This window comes from Oryzias latipes, chromosome 8 (genome assembly GCF_053564925.1).
Source record: "Oryzias latipes strain Hd-rR chromosome 8, Olatipes_Hd-rR_3.1".
NCBI classification, from domain to species: domain Eukaryota; kingdom Metazoa; phylum Chordata; class Actinopteri; order Beloniformes; family Adrianichthyidae; genus Oryzias; species Oryzias latipes.
Genome location: NC_136244.1, coordinates 10669278 through 10690056, shown reverse-complemented (window position 1 = coordinate 10690056; position 20779 = coordinate 10669278). Strand labels below are relative to the sequence as shown.

Genomic DNA, 20779 nt, shown 5'->3' with positions numbered 1-20779 from the left:
AGCATTTAACTTAGTAGCATTTGAAGATACCAAAGTACTCATTTGTGTGCACAAAATGCCAAATTGTGGCCAAAATATGTTAACTGGAGCAGACAAAATACTATTTTTTGGCCGCAATTTAATAATTATAGGGAAAAATGTACTATTAGTTTTTGAATGCCATGTTCAGAGCTCCATAGTTTCCTTTTTAATTCAACAGCAATGTACTTTACATTAAAATTCAATCTTTTCTAAACTTGTATTGCTGATTGTTTTGCCTTTAATTGGCCACCAGATGTCCCCATTCTTTATCATTGTTTTTTGTTTCTTTAGTTGATTTAGAGAAAAGCTTGAGATTATTTATTATTTATTACTTATTGTACATAATTTTGCAATATTAAGTGTTGATGAAAATTCCATGTGGACAAGCCTTTATTCTCCATTTAACAGATACTGAATCATTCCAGATCATATAAAAGGGTCACTTTTTGTCTCAATAAGCTTTTCCGTAAACAAGTTATCACATTCTAATTTATATATAACAAACAGAGAAAAAGGTTATTTTTGTAGTAAAAAAGTAGTAAAAGCAAATGCAAAGAAACAAAAAAAATCAAAACAACCCCTACCTTCAATCTCGAACTATAAGGCGTAAGAAAAGGTGGAAACGCTTCTGCATTCAAACCTGACACAGACGCTACCCACAAAACGAATACAACAAATAACAGAGAAAATGACAATGAGGTTAATTAAGTTGACTTAAAATGCTTAACCCTTGTGCTATCCAAGCAACTTTAATGTTGAGAGTGGGGTCATCTGGACCCCACAAGACAGTATGCTTAACCTTTTTTCTTCTATGATTTATGATTTTCACTGGTGTCTACGGATTAGATGAAATCCTCTTCACCTTTTATCCACCTTTGTCGTGGTAGGAATAACACGGTAATGTAAGGGTGGGGTCATTTTGAGATAGCACAAGGGTTAAGAGGTCAATTCTAGTTTTACAAAATAAACTTGGTAAAATCAAATATACGACCATCAATTTACCATCTTTTTCTGAACGAAGCCTCTCCAGTGCATTTTTGATTTCATCCTGTGGAAAAACAATGGCAGGTTGTTACATTGTGTTAGAAGAAGAAAGTTGGATCGATGAATTACACTACTCAGAATAAGTTAGGGACATATTAAAAACTTAGTGGATATCACACACACAGTGTTTGTCTTACTTCACACATTTTCAAGATGTTGAGGTGATAGAAGCACCTCATTTTGCGTTTTCCCGTAATGGTCTCACTGTACTGTGTGTCGTGTCTTATTGGGGCCAAAACAAAAAACAAAATCTGAAAGAAAAACCTTTTCAATGTGGCATCAATTTCAGTATGCTGTTGGTAGAAAAAGCTAAATTTTCCATTAAGTCATTCCGAGTTCATTATTGAAAGTGGAAACGCATGAACACACGACATCAGTAAATACAAGCAGCTCCACCTGGCCATAGTGCGCCTTTGGGTTGGAAGTAGGCAGTTAGATGTTAGAGGTGAATTTGCTAAGTCTCAAAGTGTCATCAGCAGACATGGATCAAGACAGAGAACTACTGGCAGAGTTTGTGACAGAACCAGGAGTGGAGCCCCGCACTTCTTTAGGTTGTGGTCATTGCTGTGGTCTGTCACTGGACAGACCACAGCAATGACCACTACCTAAAGACCTCTGAATTCAGACATGGTCTGCCAAAGGCCACACAGCTGCAGGCCTGTTTACCAGATGTTAGGGGACTAGGGTTTCCATACAAACCATTTGCAACTGACTCCAGTGATACCAAGACACCGCCATAAATGTTTACAGTGAACCTTTTGGCCTGAACAATGCAGCAATAGTCTACCGTCTTGTTTACTGATGAGTGTCAGGTAACCTTGCACAGAAATGATGGTAGTCAGTTCCCAGTGATCGATACATCAAGGTCAACGTGGTCTCCAGTGTTCCCTTTGGTGGAGTAGGTGCAACAGTTTGGCCATCATAACCAGCCAGCGCAAAACCTATCTGGTTATTGTAGATGGCCCAGTCGTTACTCATTCTTACCTCAGAGACATCACAGTCCACCAGCACACCTTCAATTTTCTGTTCATGGATGATAAAGCTCCACCACATAATGCCAGAATTGTCACAATTGGACTTCAGGAAGTGAGAGTGCCTCACAATGTACCCTGACCTGAACCCTATAGAACATGTCTGGGACCAGCTGAAGCAGAGACTGGATGATCGTAGTCCAACCCCCAAGTGACATGGTAGAACTGCATGTAGCAGTTGTGGAACGTATTGTCTCAGAACATCATGAGCCCAGTGAGGAGCATGAGACGTCACTGACAACCTGTCATTGCGGCAAATGGTGTCAATACCCGCTGTTGGAATGGTCATTTCTTTTGTTATTTGGGGCCATCTTTATTATAGTATTAATTTCTGGGTTAATAGATATCAAACTAATAAAAATTCAGACAATTCAGACAAATGGGGAAAGCACTCATGCAAAAAACAATATCCCTAACATATTGTGAGTAGTGTAAAGTGATTTAAACTTTTCTAAAATGCAAAGAATGAAAAAAAAGTTCAGTTACTATTATTTGCAATGTCTCTCCCTTTTTTGTTGTCTTGAGTTCCAGCATTTCATCTGCCAATTCAAATAAATTAAAAGAAAAAAAGACACGGATAAACGAAACATTTAACCCAAAGGATTAAATAATATTTAGCGTTACCGAACTCTCACTCTGTGAGCTGGTTTCCACGGTTATGTCGTCCAGGTCTTGCCTAAACAGTTCACAACATGTTTCAGTTATTCCAACAACATAAATCAATCATAAGTCTAAGTCACATGATAATTTAACTTTTTTTTAGGACTAAAATTAAAAGAGGGGCTTTACATACCTGATGATGTCAACAGTAGGTGGACACTAGAGAGGTTGCAGATCATATAAAAATATAAGCTTTAAAAATACATAAATATTAGGAAATATAAAATAAAATATATGAAACCTTTGCACTTTTCAAAATAAAAACTTATTTTAAAACACACATCGTCCACCATATATTTCTTTTTCTGCAGCATCATATATTCTTATATTCCTAAACTTTGTTTTTAGACTGTATGTGTGGTTCTTTTAAGAGTGTGTAGAGTAATTAATTTCTTTTTTTTTTTATTGTACTGCAGGAAACTTGCTACTACTCATACAGTGGGGGAAATAAGTATTTGACCCCTTCTTAATTTTGTAGGTTTGAGTCTGTCATCCTAATGGTAGGTTTAGAGATAGAAATCAACTTTAATGAATTTTAATAAATCTATTTGCATTTTATTGAGAGAATTAAGGATTGTTAAAACTCCTGTAAAGACTTTGTGTTTTGTGGCAAACCCACATTATATTAACCTACTACCAATGGGATGTAATAAAAAATAATGTTTGATTGATGACAAAATGTCAGTTTCTTTTTAAGTGCGTAAACCTACAAACTCATCAAGGGATCAAATACTCATTTCCTCAAATGTACATTTCTGATTCTTGCTTTTGATATCAGAGGTATAGAAAATTAACTTTGTAAGGACAACACCAACTAGAGCTGGGTGATATGGCCAAAAAATAAAATCTCCAATGTTTTCACACCAATTTTAATAAAAACAAAATGTCTCCCTTCTTTTAACTTTCTTAACAAATAGTTTTTAACACAAAGTTCAACTAAATACAAGCAAAAAATGTTTGCAGAACAATGCAGCAGATATTTTGTGGGCTACTGTGAGCTTGAGATCTCAAAGAGAAACACTTCTCGCACTCAATAGTGTCTGTTTTAGGTGTTGAAACAAATGTTGTAATACTCCCAGTTTTGGCAGCTACAACCTTCGAACTGATTTTGCTGCATGTGTTTTGATGCTCCAAGTTTGAAGTCACAACTCCCCTGGTCAACATTTAAATTTTTACTCACCAGCCAAGTTGGCCGGAAGATATAAAAAAAAAAAAATCTACCGGCCTGGCACATTTTTTACCGGACAAATTATTACATTATTTTACAAAGAAAAACTATGGTTGTAATTTAAAAAAATGAAATTATTTCAAATGCAAAGAGAGAGGACGCCACAACACAATCCAAACATGAGATAAAAAATGTATTAAGTGACAGTCAATTTCTGATTCGTCTTTGCCCTCTGTATTGGCATTTTTACACGGTCTGTAAAGGGTTTTATTTTCTATCACAAATGAGTTGTTTCTTCTCTTTAGCACAGCTAAAATAAAATTCGATAAATGCTTTTCTTTTCATTGTCAAATTTCCATTAGGCAAATTTATTAGCACAAATTTATTAGCGCAATCTCAGTAATTCTGGGAAAAATGTATTTAGCTGTTTTTTCTGTTCTACCTGAGGAAGTCAATAGTATGCCATTGCAATAAAATGTACATTAAATAGTGCATTTGAAGTTTTTAAAGGGGTTCAAATAATGCAGGCCGAAATCTGGCCCCCTCTGCAAAAGGTTTGGACACCCCTGACATTAGAGGACACTAGTTTGATATATTAATAGTGACTATTTTCCGTGTATGTAAACCCTTGTAAAGAAAAATGTCATCAAGACAACACCAAATATGTGATTTGTTTTGATTACATCTCTTGCTTGTCTTGAATACAACATTTCCCCTGTTAATTCACTGTAATTTGATCTTTTTTACACCAGCAACAGTCGGCTGCCAGTTAGCCTAGCCCATTCTTTGTTTTGATTACTCTTAATATCAACCAATTTTGACAGACATGCACCTTTTTACTCCTAATGAGTAGAGTGGCATGTCTGCTATCGCTTTTTGGCCTGTTTTCCCATCACTGCTGGGTCTGAAACTATCTTCTGGTGCATTGTTTACATGATCAGCTGTTGACACCTGGCACAGACAAAATGACTGGAGATCACTGTTTTATGATCGATTTTATTCCATTACCAGAGCTATGGTAGCAAAATATTTTCCTGTTATAGAATTTGTACCATTTTAAAAAGCTCCTTTGTTTTTTAGTTTAAAAAAATAAATCCCAATACGCATGCATAATTTGAATAATCTATGTTCCCTGACTTGATATATATATCTGTGACCACATGAAGTATTTTTGACAGCGAGTTAACAGGGGACACCTGTAATTGGTAATGGACCTCTGGCTTAACTGTACTCCTGCTCCTGTACTGGCCGTGGACCTCGCGTCTGGCTCGTCTCGCACCCCCAGCCGTCCCCCAACTCCATATGGATGAAGTCACTCTGCTACACCAGTGGTTCTCAACTGTGGGGCTTACATTACTTACATCAACCAAATCCTAATCGTGACATTTGAAGACGTAATTATTCTTGTTAACGGCAGTTTTAACATCTTAAAAGAATGGACATTGACGTATTTCGCACATGCGACCGGTTTGGATTGGATACCTAAACCTGCCTTTCTTTGCAACTGTGATCAGATTTTTTTGAAGAATGCAGAAAAGTATGTGTTGTGGAATGAGTGTGTGTGCGTATGTATGCTAAAACCGGTGTGTCTGAGGTCGCACGGTGAACATTTTTCTTTTAGAAAATTATTTATTATGATATTTATCATTTCCCTCATAAAAAAAATTTGATTGTTTGACAACACGTGTCCGAATTCCCACCCTAACCCCTAACTACTAAAAATTCTATATAGTGCGGCACTATGTGGTGCCATGAATTTTAAAAACAATTCGGACACCTTGCTCACTACGTATTTTTTTTAAACGTTGGATGTGACGTCAAGGATTTCATGAAGTTACATTTTTATTAATATGAGCATTTTTCAACGATTATTTATGAGTCCACTGTCTTCTGAAGATAAAAAACGATGATTTATTACAAAAACATTTAAATAATTTTTTGGGGGGGAAATTGTTTCAACGCAATGCAATGTGGTCTATATTCGCTAATCTAGTGAGCCTCGATGCACACTGGTTTTTCACAGAGACTTCTGAGAAATTTCTGGGGCACTCGATTTGGTAATTGTAGATTAGGACAGCACTAAAAAATAGCGAACACATTATATAGTGCACTATTTATTGGTTAGGGTGGAAATTAGGATATAGGAACACTTAAAATCCTTTTTTTGCACCGTTTGTGGTACCATTTTCCGTATCTTTGAACAAAAAGGAACATTTAAAATCCTTTAATTTATTTAAATATAGAAAATTCAATTTTATGATGAACCTTTATCCTCCTCCAAAGGGGGGAACAAGAGAAAAAGTTTGAGAACCACTGTGCTACACTATTCAAACATGCAGTTGTAGCGTTAGATAAGCTAATTCTTCTCTAATAGTTCTGGTACATTGCCTGTCCATCCAAGGAGAGGATCCCTCCTTCATGTGGACATCCCTGAGGTTTCTTCCTCTTTTTCCCCCAGAATCCGTTTTTTTAGGAGATTTGCCTTACCAAGACGGAGAGTCTAAGTGCAGGGATGCCCAGTTTAGCTTAGTCTGTTTAGTTTAGTATAGCAATGACCTATTATATTCTAGGATTGATTTCATGTTCTTATACAATTATTAGTATGTAGCCCTTTAAGACAATTATTGTTGTAATATTGGGCTACATAAATAAAATGTAATTGAATGGGGAAAAAAAGAAAAGTCGTGCTCAAAACAAAGACAAACATACATGTTAAACATAAAACTAAACATTATATTCATATTTTTTCCTGCAAAGTTGTGCACAAAGTATTCATTTATGAACAACTTTGTCTTTATGAATATATTTCTTACTGTCAGATTCCTTACCCCATAGTTACGGCATAGAATCTGTATAATTATGCATGCGCACCTTGCTCTGAGATGTCAGATAAGCAAAAGCTTCATCCACTTTTATAGACACTGTGTCAATTTGAGCCTAAAGGAAAAAGGGAAAGCAAATTTTTATCCGTTAAAAGAGAACATGCAGCTTTACACTAAAGTTGACAATGATTTAAAAAGTAAAAATAGAAATCTGAAAATAAACAAGCAAACTGAAACATACAGATTATACTTTTTAATTAGACAGGTTTCCATTTTTGTTTTGATCATAGATTCTGATTGGTAGTGATCAGTCGCTTTCGCGACAACGTGATCAACAGCTTTGAAACATTTTTGAAAGTCCATATGGGATTCAAGATGATGTTAGAAAGCTCAGATCAATAAGTCTTAAAGGGCCTATATCATGCAAAATAAATTTTTTTGAGGTTTTGAATGTATTATGATATTAATTCCTCACCAAAAAAAACCTTAAGCTGTATTTGGATCTATTCATGCGCTCTGAGCACCAGCCCCTGCCAAACCACGAAAACGATTGGGTTCTCACATTCATACGTTTGAAAATGAGGAATAGCCCCTTCCAGCAAGAGTCTGTGCAGCTAACTTCCCCCCAGGCTAGCACACACACACCCACCTTCTCCGCAGAGCTACCTGTGATCGGCTAAACTCTAATTTTATATGCAAGTCAAGACGTCTCACTGCATGGTAGGAAAACGTATTTGGTCACCAACAAATAAGATTTCTGGATCTCACAGATTTGTAACTTTTTCAGTAAGAGGATCGTCTGTACTCCAATCATTTCCTGTATTAATGGCACCTGTTTGAACTCATTATCTATATAAAAAACACCGGTCCACAACCTTAAACAGTCACACTCCAAACTCCACTATGGCCAAGACCAAAAGCTTCTAAGTAACCAGAATTAAAATTGTTAACCTGGAAGACTCATCCGTGTAAAAAAAATGAATGGGGCCATGTATCGTCAGATTTTGAGTGAAAAACTCCTTGCGTCAGCTAGGGTATTGAAGATGAAACGTGGCTGGGTCAGCATGACAACCATCCGAAACACACGAAGGAGTGGCTTTGTAAAAAGCATTTCAAGGTTTTAGAGTGGCCTAGCCAATCTCCAGATCTCAACCCCATAGAAAAAGGGTGTTGAAAGTCTGTGTTGCCCAGCGACAGCCCCAAATCATCACTAATCTAGAGGAGATTTGCATGGAGTAATGGACCAACATTGTCATTGCCAACAAGGGTTGAACTTAAGTTGAACTTTTGCTATGACCACTTATTTTCCACCATACTTTACGAATAAACCCTTTAAAAAAATCAGACAATTTGATTATCTGGATGTTTTTTCTCATTTTGTCTCATAGTAGAGGTATACTTATGAGGAGAATTACAGGCTTCTCATCATTTTAGGTGGGAGAACTTGCACAATTGCTGGCTGACCAAATACTTTTTTGCCCCACTATATATATATATATAGATATATTTATTCTGAAAGGCTCAAGAAAAGCATGATATAGGCCCTTTAAGATACGTTCACACGCCCTCAACAAGACGTGTTCAAGTGACAACTTCCATTAATAAGTCTATTTGAACACATGTAAATGTGCGTTTTAGACTTCTACGTTCAAGACTCTTGCATTCACTTGTAGCTATGCAAGTTTTCACAACGGTTTTCAAGTTCTACGTAGAAACGCACTGCCACATAACTTGATGTACAAGTTAAACCAGGTTGAACTTTGACCAACCAGGGATTTGGATTTGGTACTGAGGTATAGATGGAGTCCCTTTCATTTCAGTAAAGTGCTCACTGTTTGAAAATTGATCATGGAGGAAAAATGTATAATTTCGATCTTAGCCCAGGCAAACTTATTACACCAAGTTTTTCATATTTTGGAATAGAGCTGTGAAAGAAAATGCCAGGAGCAAAATGTATGACATTTGCACTGCTTAGACATTTTGCACCAAGTTTCTTCTAACTGTGGGTGGTAGAGATTTGCTGGTAAAAATTAAAAAACGTGTAAACGTAGCAATATGTTTGCATGTAACAAGACATAAGCTTTCAGCTCACCTGGAGTTTCTGGATTTCTAAGTCAGCTTCATGGTTGATCTTCTTAATACTGTCTATCAAACCCTGCAGCTGGATTTCTTTCATTTTCACTGCCATGTGGACTTCCTTCTTAATCAGCTTTTGCACCTGCAAACCCAGACAACTTTTAGCTTTCAAGATAAATACAAAAAGAAAACTTCACCAAAATGTTGAAAATACAGGTTAATATAGTGACTGATTGCTGAATTTATGAAAATGATCAGGATTAAGGCACAGTTATATATGGCCTTTAAGCATTCTTCCTTTCAATGTGGCTCAAGGTTTAGCTTAAGGACAGTTAGAATTTGTTTCCAATTTAAAACATTAGAGAAAACATTAAAAATTTAAGACATTAGAACACAAATTTGAAATATGGATTAAAAGAAATCTTTAAAAAGGTAAGATAAACACAAGAATCACAAAGCTTTTGATGTTTTTACTCACCTCTGACTGGGAAAATCTCTTTAAATCAATTGGTATAGTTGAGGGCGAAGCTGGGGTTGAGTTGTCCAATTTTCTTAAAAAAACAAACAAAGTGTTAAAAAAATGCCCACATAGAACTTATTGAATTAAAGACCCACTCCAATAAAAATTGTGTTTTTGGTGTTTTTAACTTGTTCTTGTGGCATTTTTCTGATGAAGGAAATATATAAAGAAAGTTAAGCTCAATATTTCATTTTTAAGTATTTATTTAAATTGTTGTAAATACTCAGAAGGTACACTTTATCAAGGAATGACTTAATGTTCACAAAAACCAGGGACATTACACACCTAGGCTATCAGTAGTGCTAGGTCTGAATCACTCAACCCCCTTTTAACCATTTTACAATGCAAAAACGAGCTCTGCATTGCATATTGAAAATTCATGTAGCCACAATAAATGCCTCTAAATAAACTGAATAAACTGTAAAAAGAAAATAAATCTCGTTATGCAACTACAGCCAGCAAAAAGCATTGAAAATAACCACATAAATTTAAAATATTATTATGATATTTATCATTTCACTAATCAAAGAAAATCGGATTATTTTAAGACAAAATCCGTCCTCCTCTCTTTCCTCAAAAACAGTTCGATCACCCTGTTATGTAGATTATCGCGCTTCAGTTCCATCAAAAAGTCTTTTTCCATTGCCATCAAGGCCAGTGCTGAGAGCCGAGTCTGTCCAGTTGTGTTTCTGCATAGCTTTTAATTTGCTCTAGAGCCGAAAATGTCCGCTTGACAGATGCAGTGGACACGGGGATGGTCAGCGCCATGCAAACAAATCTGTACAGCTGCTTCATGCTTTCACTCAGATTTTTCTGAGGAAGGAAGCCAAGGACATCAGCAGGAGATTTTCCTGCAAAATCATCCATAGCGTACATTACAGTCAAGTCTGTTTTTAACTAACACGGATCAAAAAGTGCTCCATGGCTCTGTCTCAAACTGGACAAGACTGCATGTGGGAAAATTTTCCTGTATTCCTGAAACTTCTGGTGTCATCCAGTCAGAAGGTCTGAATACAGTTAAGTTGCATAAGCCTCTTAGAAACCCCTGCTGACACCAACGCAAAATCGGATTGGTTGAAGGAAATTAATGTCTGACATTGATTTCACATTAGAGGGCCTGCCAAACAGATAGTGAAGGCCCTTTTTTTAGCTCTGACCCTGCCTGGCAACAAAAGACTGCTGAAATGCGATTGGTTAAATGCTCAAATAGAAAAATACATGTCTATCTGGAAGAAGTATAACCATCATAAACACAATAAAAGGAAAAGGACAGACCATTTGGAATGATTTAATGAGTATCCATGGACTATATATAATTAACACATGTTCCAGATTTTATTTAAGCTTTCAGAGAAGGACTTGAAGGCCTTGACGGCCCAAAACTGACAAAAACAATACAGAAAAATAGAGTTTGGAAAACTAAAGTGTATTTTCCTAAATGGGTCTGCAACCTTTAACACTTAATGAGCCACTTGGGTTGACTTCTTACTAACAACAAGAGCCGAAAAGTCTTACTACACCCTTTAGAAAAATAAGACACTGTATTCGTGTTATTACTATAATGATAAACATAAATTAACAATTGATTTTTTGCTTAAATAAAACAAACATGAAGAGAAAATAGCCTTTTTTTCAAACTATAAAATAGTTTAAAACTTGAAAGAAGTTCATATGACTTTCTTTCAAAATAAATTCACGCCGTGTCACAGGATCATCTCAATGCAGCAAATGTAGCAGTGGGCCATGCAATGTAAACAGTGATTTTTAAAAAAAGTTTATTTTATCATTTGTGGCGCATGTCAGCAAAAATCTGTCAAAATGTTTTAGTACTTGTAATATGTACTGTCCTTCAACTGTTTTGTGAATGACTTGAATAAAGTTTGAGTTCGCTTCAAATTTTTTTTTTATTTGACTACTTACTTACTTTTTACATTACAGCAGTGCTTCTCAAACAGTGGGGCGATGCGATGCCAGGGGGGGCGCGCAGTAGTAGCGGTTTTAGGCACAGGTAAAACGGGCAATTGCTCGGGGCGCAAAAAGGGGGGCTGTGGTGACAGCAGCTCAGTGCTTGGAAAAAAATCTGCGCCACTGTAGGTTTCCTATTATCTGTTATATGAGTTTGTAATAGCCTGAAACCTGTGAACTGCCGTCCTGCCGTCTCCTGTCATTCTTTATTAAATACTGTAGATATTTTTGTTATATGTCTCTATTTTCCATAAATGTATTCTTTGTCTCCCTGTGGTTTAGTTGGTGTTAGTATTTGACATAAAGACAGCAGGTAATGCAGTAAAACAGCTGCACTTTATGAGATCATGAATAAACAATAGATCATTTAGAAAAAAGAAAGAAAAAAAAATCACTAATCACTAATCTTTTTTTTCTGTTTTAGACTATACCAGGTTTTCTGTGTGGCTAAATAAAGTTAATATTTGTTGAAAGTGGATTTATATTGTTTTTTTTGTTAATGTTAAAAGATACAATTTTAGGTATACTTAGCCATTTTTTATATCCTAATATATTGTCACCGCGGCGACTGTGTGTGTGTGGGGGGGAAGGGGGGCTAGGGGAGGCGCGAAACGTTTTCTTTTTCCTAAGGGGGGGGGGGGGGGGGGGGGGGGCAAAAAATAATTGAGAAGCACTGCATTACAGTAACTTTTAAAACTTTTTTTTTTCTTTAACCAAAGATTAAGGGGTAAAAGAGCCACATAAGTCTCCGGAAGGTTGTAGACCCCTGAACCGGACCAAATGGCTCTTTTGGAGTTAAAGGGCCTATACCATGCAAAATCGTTTTTTGAAATATGAAGTGCATTATAATGTTTATTCTTCACGAAAAGAAACCCCAAAGTGGTATTTTGATCCATTCACAAATTTCTGAGTATTTCTCTAAAAACCTGCGCTCAAGGCACTTTCCCCTCTCAACTCACAACAACGAGCAGATTCTCATTAGCTATTATAGAAAAGTGAGAAGAGACCCTTCCAGGAAGAGACTGCGCTGCCAGCACCACCCCCCCGGCAAACAAAAAACACCTACTTTCTCTACAAAGCTAGCGGTGATCTTCAAAATGTCTTCATTCAATTCACTTTTAATTCAATTCAATTTATTGGTTGATGGGGCTTACCGCGCCTGCTGCCCCAATCGCGCCGCAGGACCTCAGATTGCGTCTGTTCTTTGACTTAACATTAAAACTTGACACCCCTGATGCGCAAATCGAGTCCGGTGTAAATGCAGCATTAGAATAGCATGGTATAGGCCCTTTAAAGATTGCAGACCCCTTAAACAATCTTTCAAAAGACACAAAAAAAAAATATTTTAACCGTTAGTCAATTAACTAGTATTCTACTAAAATGATTTTTTTTTTAAAACAATCAGACCACAGAGGAGTTTTTTGTGATCCAATCATGATAGTGACTCACAGATCAAGAAGATATTTTGCCACTTCGGCATCAGACTGTAAACCTTTGGCTTTTTTCAGTGAGCGCCATGTGTCAAAGGCTGTCCCAATGGCCACCCGAGTGTCTAAGGGTCTCTTGGTGGCACGTTTGACTGGCTTGTGTTTACCAGCAGAACCTCCAAGCGGTCTGACTTGATCTGGAAGCACTGGCATACTTGTTAAACCTGTGAAACAACAAAAGATAATAAGATACACCATTATAAAAATATTATGCTTTGGAAATAGTTTATCTGTGAACAGAGACCTAAATTAGGAAAAAAATAATAAATGAATAAATACATTAAAACCTGAATATTAGTACCACACGTTTGTTTAACACTTGGCAAAATCATGTGAAGGTTAATGTATTAAATATACTTGAGTATTGGTATAGCAAGTATACCAAAGACCATGCAAATGTAGTGTAGGAATTATACTAACTGAATCCTTCAGACTAAATAGGAACATGTTAGGCTTGGCTGATGATGTTCGCACATATTTACGTCCGACCAGCACAAAAATTCATGGAAATTAATGAGGGCCAAACATAACAGGTACAGCCAAAGATGCTCACTGCTTTAAGTCCATCCAAGGCTTAATTTTATGGAAGCATGTCTGTCTGATAATTCAAAATAATCGTCAATACAGGAAATGCTTTTTTATTTTCACAATAAAACTGTGTTTGTTGACTCAAAAATAAAATGCAAAATCAATCCACCAAATTACTTTTTCTTTTTCAACACCGCTCATTCTGTCACTTACAGTATTTTCACGACTATGGGCCGCACTGGGTTATAGGGTGCAGTTTCAGTTATGGGTGATTTTTCTGTATTTGACACACACAAAGGGCGCACCGGGTTCTAGGGTGCGGGCACATTAACACATTAAAATACGCATGCTAGTGTGTGTTTAAAAAAGCAGCAGGAGCGAAACTGAGTTGGTTGTGATTTACTTTCTATTTTTCTCATCTTCTGTATCTGTAAAGAAACAGCTGGGCTAAATGTTTGTCAAATACGCCAGGTTCACTTTTGTCATTGTCAGAGTCCGTCTCGTTGCCGTGCGGCTCTTCATTAATAATGCCGGCTATTGCGAAAGCTCAAAGAACAGTGGAAGCAGACACATTAGCCCAAGCATCTACAATCCATTCACAGATTGTGGCATAACTCGCCCGGCGCTGCCTCCCAATCTTAGTGAAAGTTAGTTCCCGTCCATCATCCATCGCTCCCACGCCGTTCGCAACCTTACAACTGCAACCTCGCAACCGGTGTGTACGGGCCTTTAAGGCCTGGCGAATATTCGCCAGCATTTTTCGCACGTTTTTTGTGTTCACACCCAGGCGATTTTCGCTGACGATGAGCCGAGCGAACATGCAATTTCATTCCCTGACATTAGATGGCGCTTAATGTAAAACAGAAATACTCCTGTACACAAGGTGGCGCTGCGCAACTTTACGCTTCTTAAAGTCGCTTTTCACTCAGAAGAAGAGAGCAAGTATTTAAGCGCTTGTCAGAATCATACAAGGAAAACATGAATATTTCAAGGTTCTGGGATATTTTAGAATGTCCGATATTATTTCTTCGCGGCAGTGTAGACGCTACTTGGCGTTTATCTTCTACGCTGGTATATGTGCTCAGAAAGGCAGTTTTGTGTTTGAGCGCCCCCAAGTTGTGTTCTACTGTAATTTCAGAAGCTCCAGACACATGTGCAAAAGCGCCATTCTCATTGGTCGTATAGTTTTGACGCGGCGCGTCAAACCAAAAAAACGAACGCGAGGCGTTTTTTAAAAAGTGACGCTTTGACGCGTGGCGTTTTTTCGCGTCGGTGTGCACACTCACATTGGTGCCGGGACGAATATCGCGGGCGAAATTCGTCCCGGTGTGTACACCATGTTTACACCGATGTCCAGCAGTTGGAGTTCCTTCGTCAAGCCCCCTGGGATGACAGCAAGCTCCGAGTTCATTTGATTCTTTTGTATTTGCACAGCGTCTGATAGGCGTGTGACAATAACTGCATCACCGCGGTGACACGTCAACGCACGTTCCTCTTTTATATTTATTTATTTAATATTTTTAAAGTTCTGCATATGGTGCGTTATTTGAACTATAATAAACACATTCGTCTTTGCACGACGCGGCCGCCCGCCGGAGGATTTTGTGTTTTGGGGGGGGGGGGGGGGGGGGGGGGGGGGTCGCGACTCTTGCTGCTTCATCACCGCGGTGATCAAAATTCCATTCCACACCGCCACAGCTCTACTCCAGAGTTTTCCTGGGGGAGACCTTTTATCACTGTTCTCCTTAACTCCGTCACACCAAACATGAACGTGCACCCCCAACACACTTGTGCGCACTCTTACTCACTCTTGCGCGTCACACGCAGCGCGCTGACACACATACTCATCCTACAACACCTATATAGTTAGTTCATTAGTTAGATAGTTTTTACTGTTATTTGTTTGTAAAGAACATTGCCTTGTAATTATGAATTGTATTCATTTGCGACGCGGCCGATGGGGGATTTTATGTTCGGTGGCGGCAGGGGGCGGGGGCTTGGGTGCAGGTTGCTGTTAACCGCGACTTCTGCTGCTTCATCACCGCGGTGATTAAAAATCCCACACCATCAAAGCTGTAGCCTCTGTGAGATGTGCACGCATGGAGTCACAGATTAACAGAGACGGTGACGCGTTTAAAAAAACCATCTGGTCTCTTTACGTAAAACCTCATTCAGCCACACTTCCCTCCCCCGTTCTCATGCTGTCTTTCTCCTACGTCCTCTGCCGAAGTCCCATAACAACACATTAGGCAAGGGGTGGCGAACAAGTTTGACACCAAGAGCTGAATGTTTTTCACTGTGAGAGTCAAAGAGCCACACCCCACACTGACCTGCCAAGACGTACACACACAAACACACACACACACAATTAAAGCCGTATTATTTTCCAGAAAACACTCCTCTCCCTACAATACAACAGCAAGTACTGTACTTCTGTTTATTTCAAGGAAAGTGTCCACCCTCAATACACACATCAAATGCAGCTTAGCCAGAGTTAACACAGCGACTACCCTGAAGGTCTGATACCCCCTCCACACACACAGGCACCTCCCTCTCTCATCCCATACACATACACTCTCTATCTCACTCTTTTCTCTGCCTCTCTCTGACACACACAACTACTCAGTGACGTGCAGTGAGGTTGACGGCTGGTGAGGCACCAACTCCTCTCAAGTCAGATTTATGATAGTAAAAACTGAATATTTTACCATTCATCCAACAGCATTTAACTGTTAATTCTTTGTATCTCAACATTCCTCTTTCAATGACGCTTACAACAACAAATACGCAAACATCTGGACAGAGCATCCTTCTGGTGTCCAAGTAATTCATATTCACAATAAACACATTAAATACATTACATTTCAGTTATGTGTAGCATAAATACATTTTAACCTTCATTAAAAAAATGTGCTTTTATCATTTTTTTTAATTTAAAATTAATGATTGATTTTTTATATGAAAAGCTGATAATAGGCTCCGTGCACATAACTAAGGAGTTCTACTTCCGCCGCCTTGAGTGTGAGGCCGACCATTTCCGGTTTGCGACTTCTATAGCAGCGACACGGCAGATTTTGATTGCGAAATGGCATATTTCACCCGTTGTCTACAAGGTCTCCCGAAAATCGCCGTGAACGACATCTACAGGATCGTGGTTACATGGGCAAAATATCGAAAAAAATATAGTGTCGAAAATACCGAAAGGGAAATGTGTCCCGTTGTAAACAAACCTTTGCTGTCACATATTTATGCAGCAGCTTGGTATATAAGAGGCGATCTTCCAAACGTGCTTTTATTAATGTTGTGAATGTTATGAAGTGCCTGTTCGCTCATCATTTTATATTTAATCCTTGTGGTCAGTGCTTTTTTTGTGGAAGAACAGAACTGAAGAAGAACCCAGTGATAGGAGAGGCTAACAACATTAGCCCACATTGGCCTTTTGATGGACACAAAATCCAGGACAAACCATGCGGGAAACGCTGCAATCTGAATACTGCCTGCACGTAAATCTCTGGGAATAATATCAGCCTTTATTTTGTCGGGGCACAACTAGAAACACAATTCCATGTGATGTTTTTGAACAGTTTCTAAGAACTGAGCGACATTTCTGCTCTGAAAAGCAAACTGTGTGCTCTGCTCTGTCCTCGCGAGTCCTGCAGCCGCTAACCCAGAGCGGCGGGTCGGCTCGCAGTCCGAATTCTCACACGTAACAAAGCACCCTCCCCTCAAACACATTAATAAATCCGGCTGCTCTGCTCAGAGGTTCACTCGGTCCACTGGCACCGAAACCCGAACGCAGAGCTCGGGTGCCGGGTCCAGACCTCAGTGGGCACGCATCCCCCCGCATCTCCCTCGTGAGGGGTGAAAGAGAGGGGAGAGCCAGCAAGGCGAGAGTGGTGCGGCGCTTTTCACGGGGCGTCCGCTGAGCAGTTGGTCGGTCCCATATGAGCTCCAAGGCTTTCTCTCAGCGAAACACCATCTATGCGTGACGTAAACAAGAGCAGTGGTGACACACGATCGGAATGAACCGTTTACATGCTAAACGATCGGTATAACCCAGCTATCTCGATCGGAAAGAAATTTTGATCCGAACAAGTCTGACCGGGGCAAAGTATTCCGAACGGCGTGTTTACATGACGCATTTTCTTTCCGATTGCTGCAAAAACAAAACATGACGCGTCTTGCTTGGGGTGAAGTCCTCCCGCCGTGTTCACCATTCGGCTCTCACCGACACATATACTGGAAAGCTATGAAAGCTTATATTAGTACTGTTGTACTTTGACAAATTCGCACACGGGTACACAACAATGTTGTGAAGTCTTTGTCACGCGTTGAAACACCAAACGCCTGTCTTTTACCCGAAATCCGCTACTATTTACTCAAAACTAGCAACTCAACAAAACTCCCCACAACAATAACACGACCAACAGGAAGTTGTCGGCCTCACACTCGCAACACGGAAGTTAACCGGAAGTTCTATCGTGCACGTAGGCTATTGCTAGAATATTGATACATTGCAATGACTCATCTCATTTTAACAATGTGGCAGGCAAATGAGGGCTCAGCTGCTGCTTAACTGGCCGCTCCTTTTCATGCCCCTCCTGTCCGGGACCAGAGACCATTTAACAGTACACACACAAGCGGCCAAACAGCATGCAAGTCACTTCTGCTCAAAGCCCCCTAACTCATGGTTTTACACCCAAGATTCCCCACTTCCCATAAGTCTAAGGGGCTGAAGGCGGGGCTCTGCGCACAAACAAGAATCTACGAGTCCGGCTGCACTTCTCAGAGACACGCTTTTCTCCCGTAGAGCAGCCGGTCGGTTCTGTTCGTGCTCCAAAGCCTCTTCTGCAGCGCCATACCATACTGACATCTTCACCCTGCCTCCCCCCTGGAACTGCTGACTGGAAATGAATTATGGAACAGTTTTTGCATGGTGGATGTGAAAGGGAAAATATAATATCCTCTTTGCATTATCGCATTAATTTTGTCACAGATTGTGCAGTGTTAAAGTAGAAAATGAAAAAACTATATGGATAATGGTTTTTAATTTTATTTTTTAGTCAGTTGATGCAGTTGCATTATTAAAATGAAGAAAGCAATTCAGTTCATCCATTTTAATTGTCAAATTAGATATTTCTAATGGAATTTTGGCACACATTTACCAGAGAACTTTTTAAAAATGAAATGTCAACTACCATTTTCTTAATCATTTTAATTAAGTGAAAAAATGAGCGATGTTTAAGAAGAAAAAGCCATTTGACGGATTGATTTTTTAATTTTATTTCTGAGTCAACGAATGCAGCTTTTTTTGAAAATTTAAAAACTTTTCCGGTGTCGACTTTTATTTTGAATTATGCGACTGATACACTTCCATAAAATGTTGTTGTTGGCAGCACTTGTTTAAAGTTAAACTTAAAAAAAGTCAGATTAGTTGTCACGCTCCTAGGTGTGAGAAATGTGTTCTCCACAGTTGATCCATCCCTTGGGGGAGCGGTGAGCAACAGAAACTGCAGCACTCAGGAATCATTAGGTGATTATTATTTGACCCCAGTGAAGTGCGGTGAGGTTGATGGCTGGTGAGGCACTGACTCCTCTGGAGTCAGATTTACAATTGCAAGATCTGAATATTTCAACGTTCATCCAACAGCAGCTAACAGCATATACGATACACACAAAAACATATTTGTCTTACAGAGAATATTTCTTTTATAGACATGGATAGAACACTCTTCTTGTGAACAAAGGATTCATATCTATTGTAAAAAAATTAAAGTATACAGATTTGTTCAGCACACATTTAATTTTGACCCTCAGTAACTATTTCTGGTATTTTTCCAACTTCAAATTCTGCTGCTTTTACATTATCAAATGTTGTCTGTTAAAATTAGAATAAAAATAATTATTTTAGGCCTAAAATTTAGTTTTCAAATACTTAAATTTCTTTCCAATTACTCCCATGAAATTTTTGTAAAACAAAAATTGAAAACTATGTTTGGCCTTTTACTTTTTATGTCCATGCGCCGATCCTTCTGCATAAAAAGCTCTATGATCTGGTGGAAAAGTTTTACTTATTTTCCATTAGTTTAACGAGTCTCGACCCTCTCAATGCAGAAAGATGTCCTCGGTCTGTTCTTTCTACGGCACCAGTGTAGCTTCAAAGCAGCTGTCAGCTCACGTCTGCCCTCTGCTGGTGAGGCTTGCTTCATCTACAGCCTTTTCTGCGTGCTTACATCAGCATTCTCACCGCACGTCTCCTTTAACAACACTGTAACACTGCACGATCACATACTGTGGAAAATGTGTCGAGTCAACTGAAGATGTATCTTTAACACAGATCAGTGGAAAATAAAATCTACTTAATGCACGTTTTTCTATTTTATCACAATGACAGGTGAGGCTGAGCTTCACTTGCCTCATCTGACCGCACGTTACTGTTTGACCCTAACCGTAACCTGTAATACTAAAAAATTAACCCTTCCTGACTCTGGGTTTGTACAGCCATGGAAAAGGTTCAGCACTTCGAAAATTAAATGCAAATAGACATTTTCTTTAGGATTACAGTATAAAGATAGTACATAAAAAGTAAGATCCGAAGTAGAAGGACCGTTACGCACACACGAAGCCAAAGTTACGCACGGATCTACCGTGAGACTGTTTTCACGTCTCACAAATTCGTCCGTTAGTGCTGCGTTTAAATACCAGTGGAATGCTCTGTCATTAGAATTTTCCTATCAGCCTTCCCTTCTAAACGTATTTCCTTCAGTGGGTGTAGCAGGGCTTAAAAAAAACTTTAAAGGAAAATAAAAATTATTATCTGAGAATATGACGTTCACTTTTAAACGCTAATATATTTATTAAAAGTATATTATTCTCCGAGACACCGAATTGATACTGAAGGAAATTATATTTTTGGTCCTCACTTTAGAAGGGTTTCTCTGTCTTATTTTATTACGTTTTCTGTTTTACATATATCACCTTTAGTTTATTCCATAGCTAAAGTGTGTGCTTTAACTGAACTCCGTGCATCCTGACCTCACATTCCTGAGATGTGACCTATGGACAGCAACTGTCAGTCATTCCCCTACAGAGAAGGGGGATGCTGACCTCTCGGGGGATGCTGACCTCTCGGGGCACTGGCCAGCAGAAATGGAGCCAGCACTCTAATCTAAACCACCTGAGGAATAGAGTATGTCTGTGAGAACCGCTCTGGATGTCCAGTTCTCAAGAAGAACAAAAGACTGAACTTTGACCCAGAACCTCCATGGATTTCCTGCTGTCAATCTGATTTGTTGTGGACAGAAAGGGACGGAGTTTACTGCAACACTAGGTGTCCCTTTGAAGTCATTCCCTGAGGAGAGGAACTGGTCACGGAGAATGACCCTCTACGATTGGCTGAAGGAGGAGACGGATCATCGATCAGCCAATGCAAGTGTTCCAGGGCGGAGATTCGACGT

The 20779-nt window shown here is 38.9% G+C and overlaps 1 protein-coding gene across 7 annotated transcripts in view; it reads right to left on the bottom strand.

Annotated features, from left to right (window-relative positions):
* The window catches only part of atf7ip2 (activating transcription factor 7 interacting protein 2), a 39800-nt gene that overhangs the window by 2318 nt on the left and 16703 nt on the right, over positions 1-20779 (bottom strand). The window contains exons 2-10 of one of the 7 annotated variants that reach the window (XM_023957683.2): positions 12757-12958; positions 9301-9373; positions 8839-8964; positions 6796-6861; positions 2890-2915; positions 2732-2772; positions 2583-2635; positions 1024-1069; positions 606-673 (exon numbers count right to left, since the gene is read on the bottom strand). In XM_023957683.2, coding sequence (XP_023813451.1) covers positions 606-673; positions 1024-1069; positions 2583-2635; positions 2732-2772; positions 2890-2915; positions 6796-6861; positions 8839-8964; positions 9301-9373; positions 12757-12947 — 690 coding nt within the window. In that variant the 5' untranslated portion in view covers positions 12948-12958. Of the gene's footprint in view, positions 1-605; positions 674-1023; positions 1070-2582; positions 2636-2720; positions 2773-2889; positions 2916-6795; positions 6862-8838; positions 8965-9300; positions 9374-12756; positions 12959-20779 lie in introns of all 7 variants that reach the window. The other 6 variants (XM_023957684.2, XM_078951446.1, XM_023957685.2 and 3 more) reach the window with 6 other exon arrangements.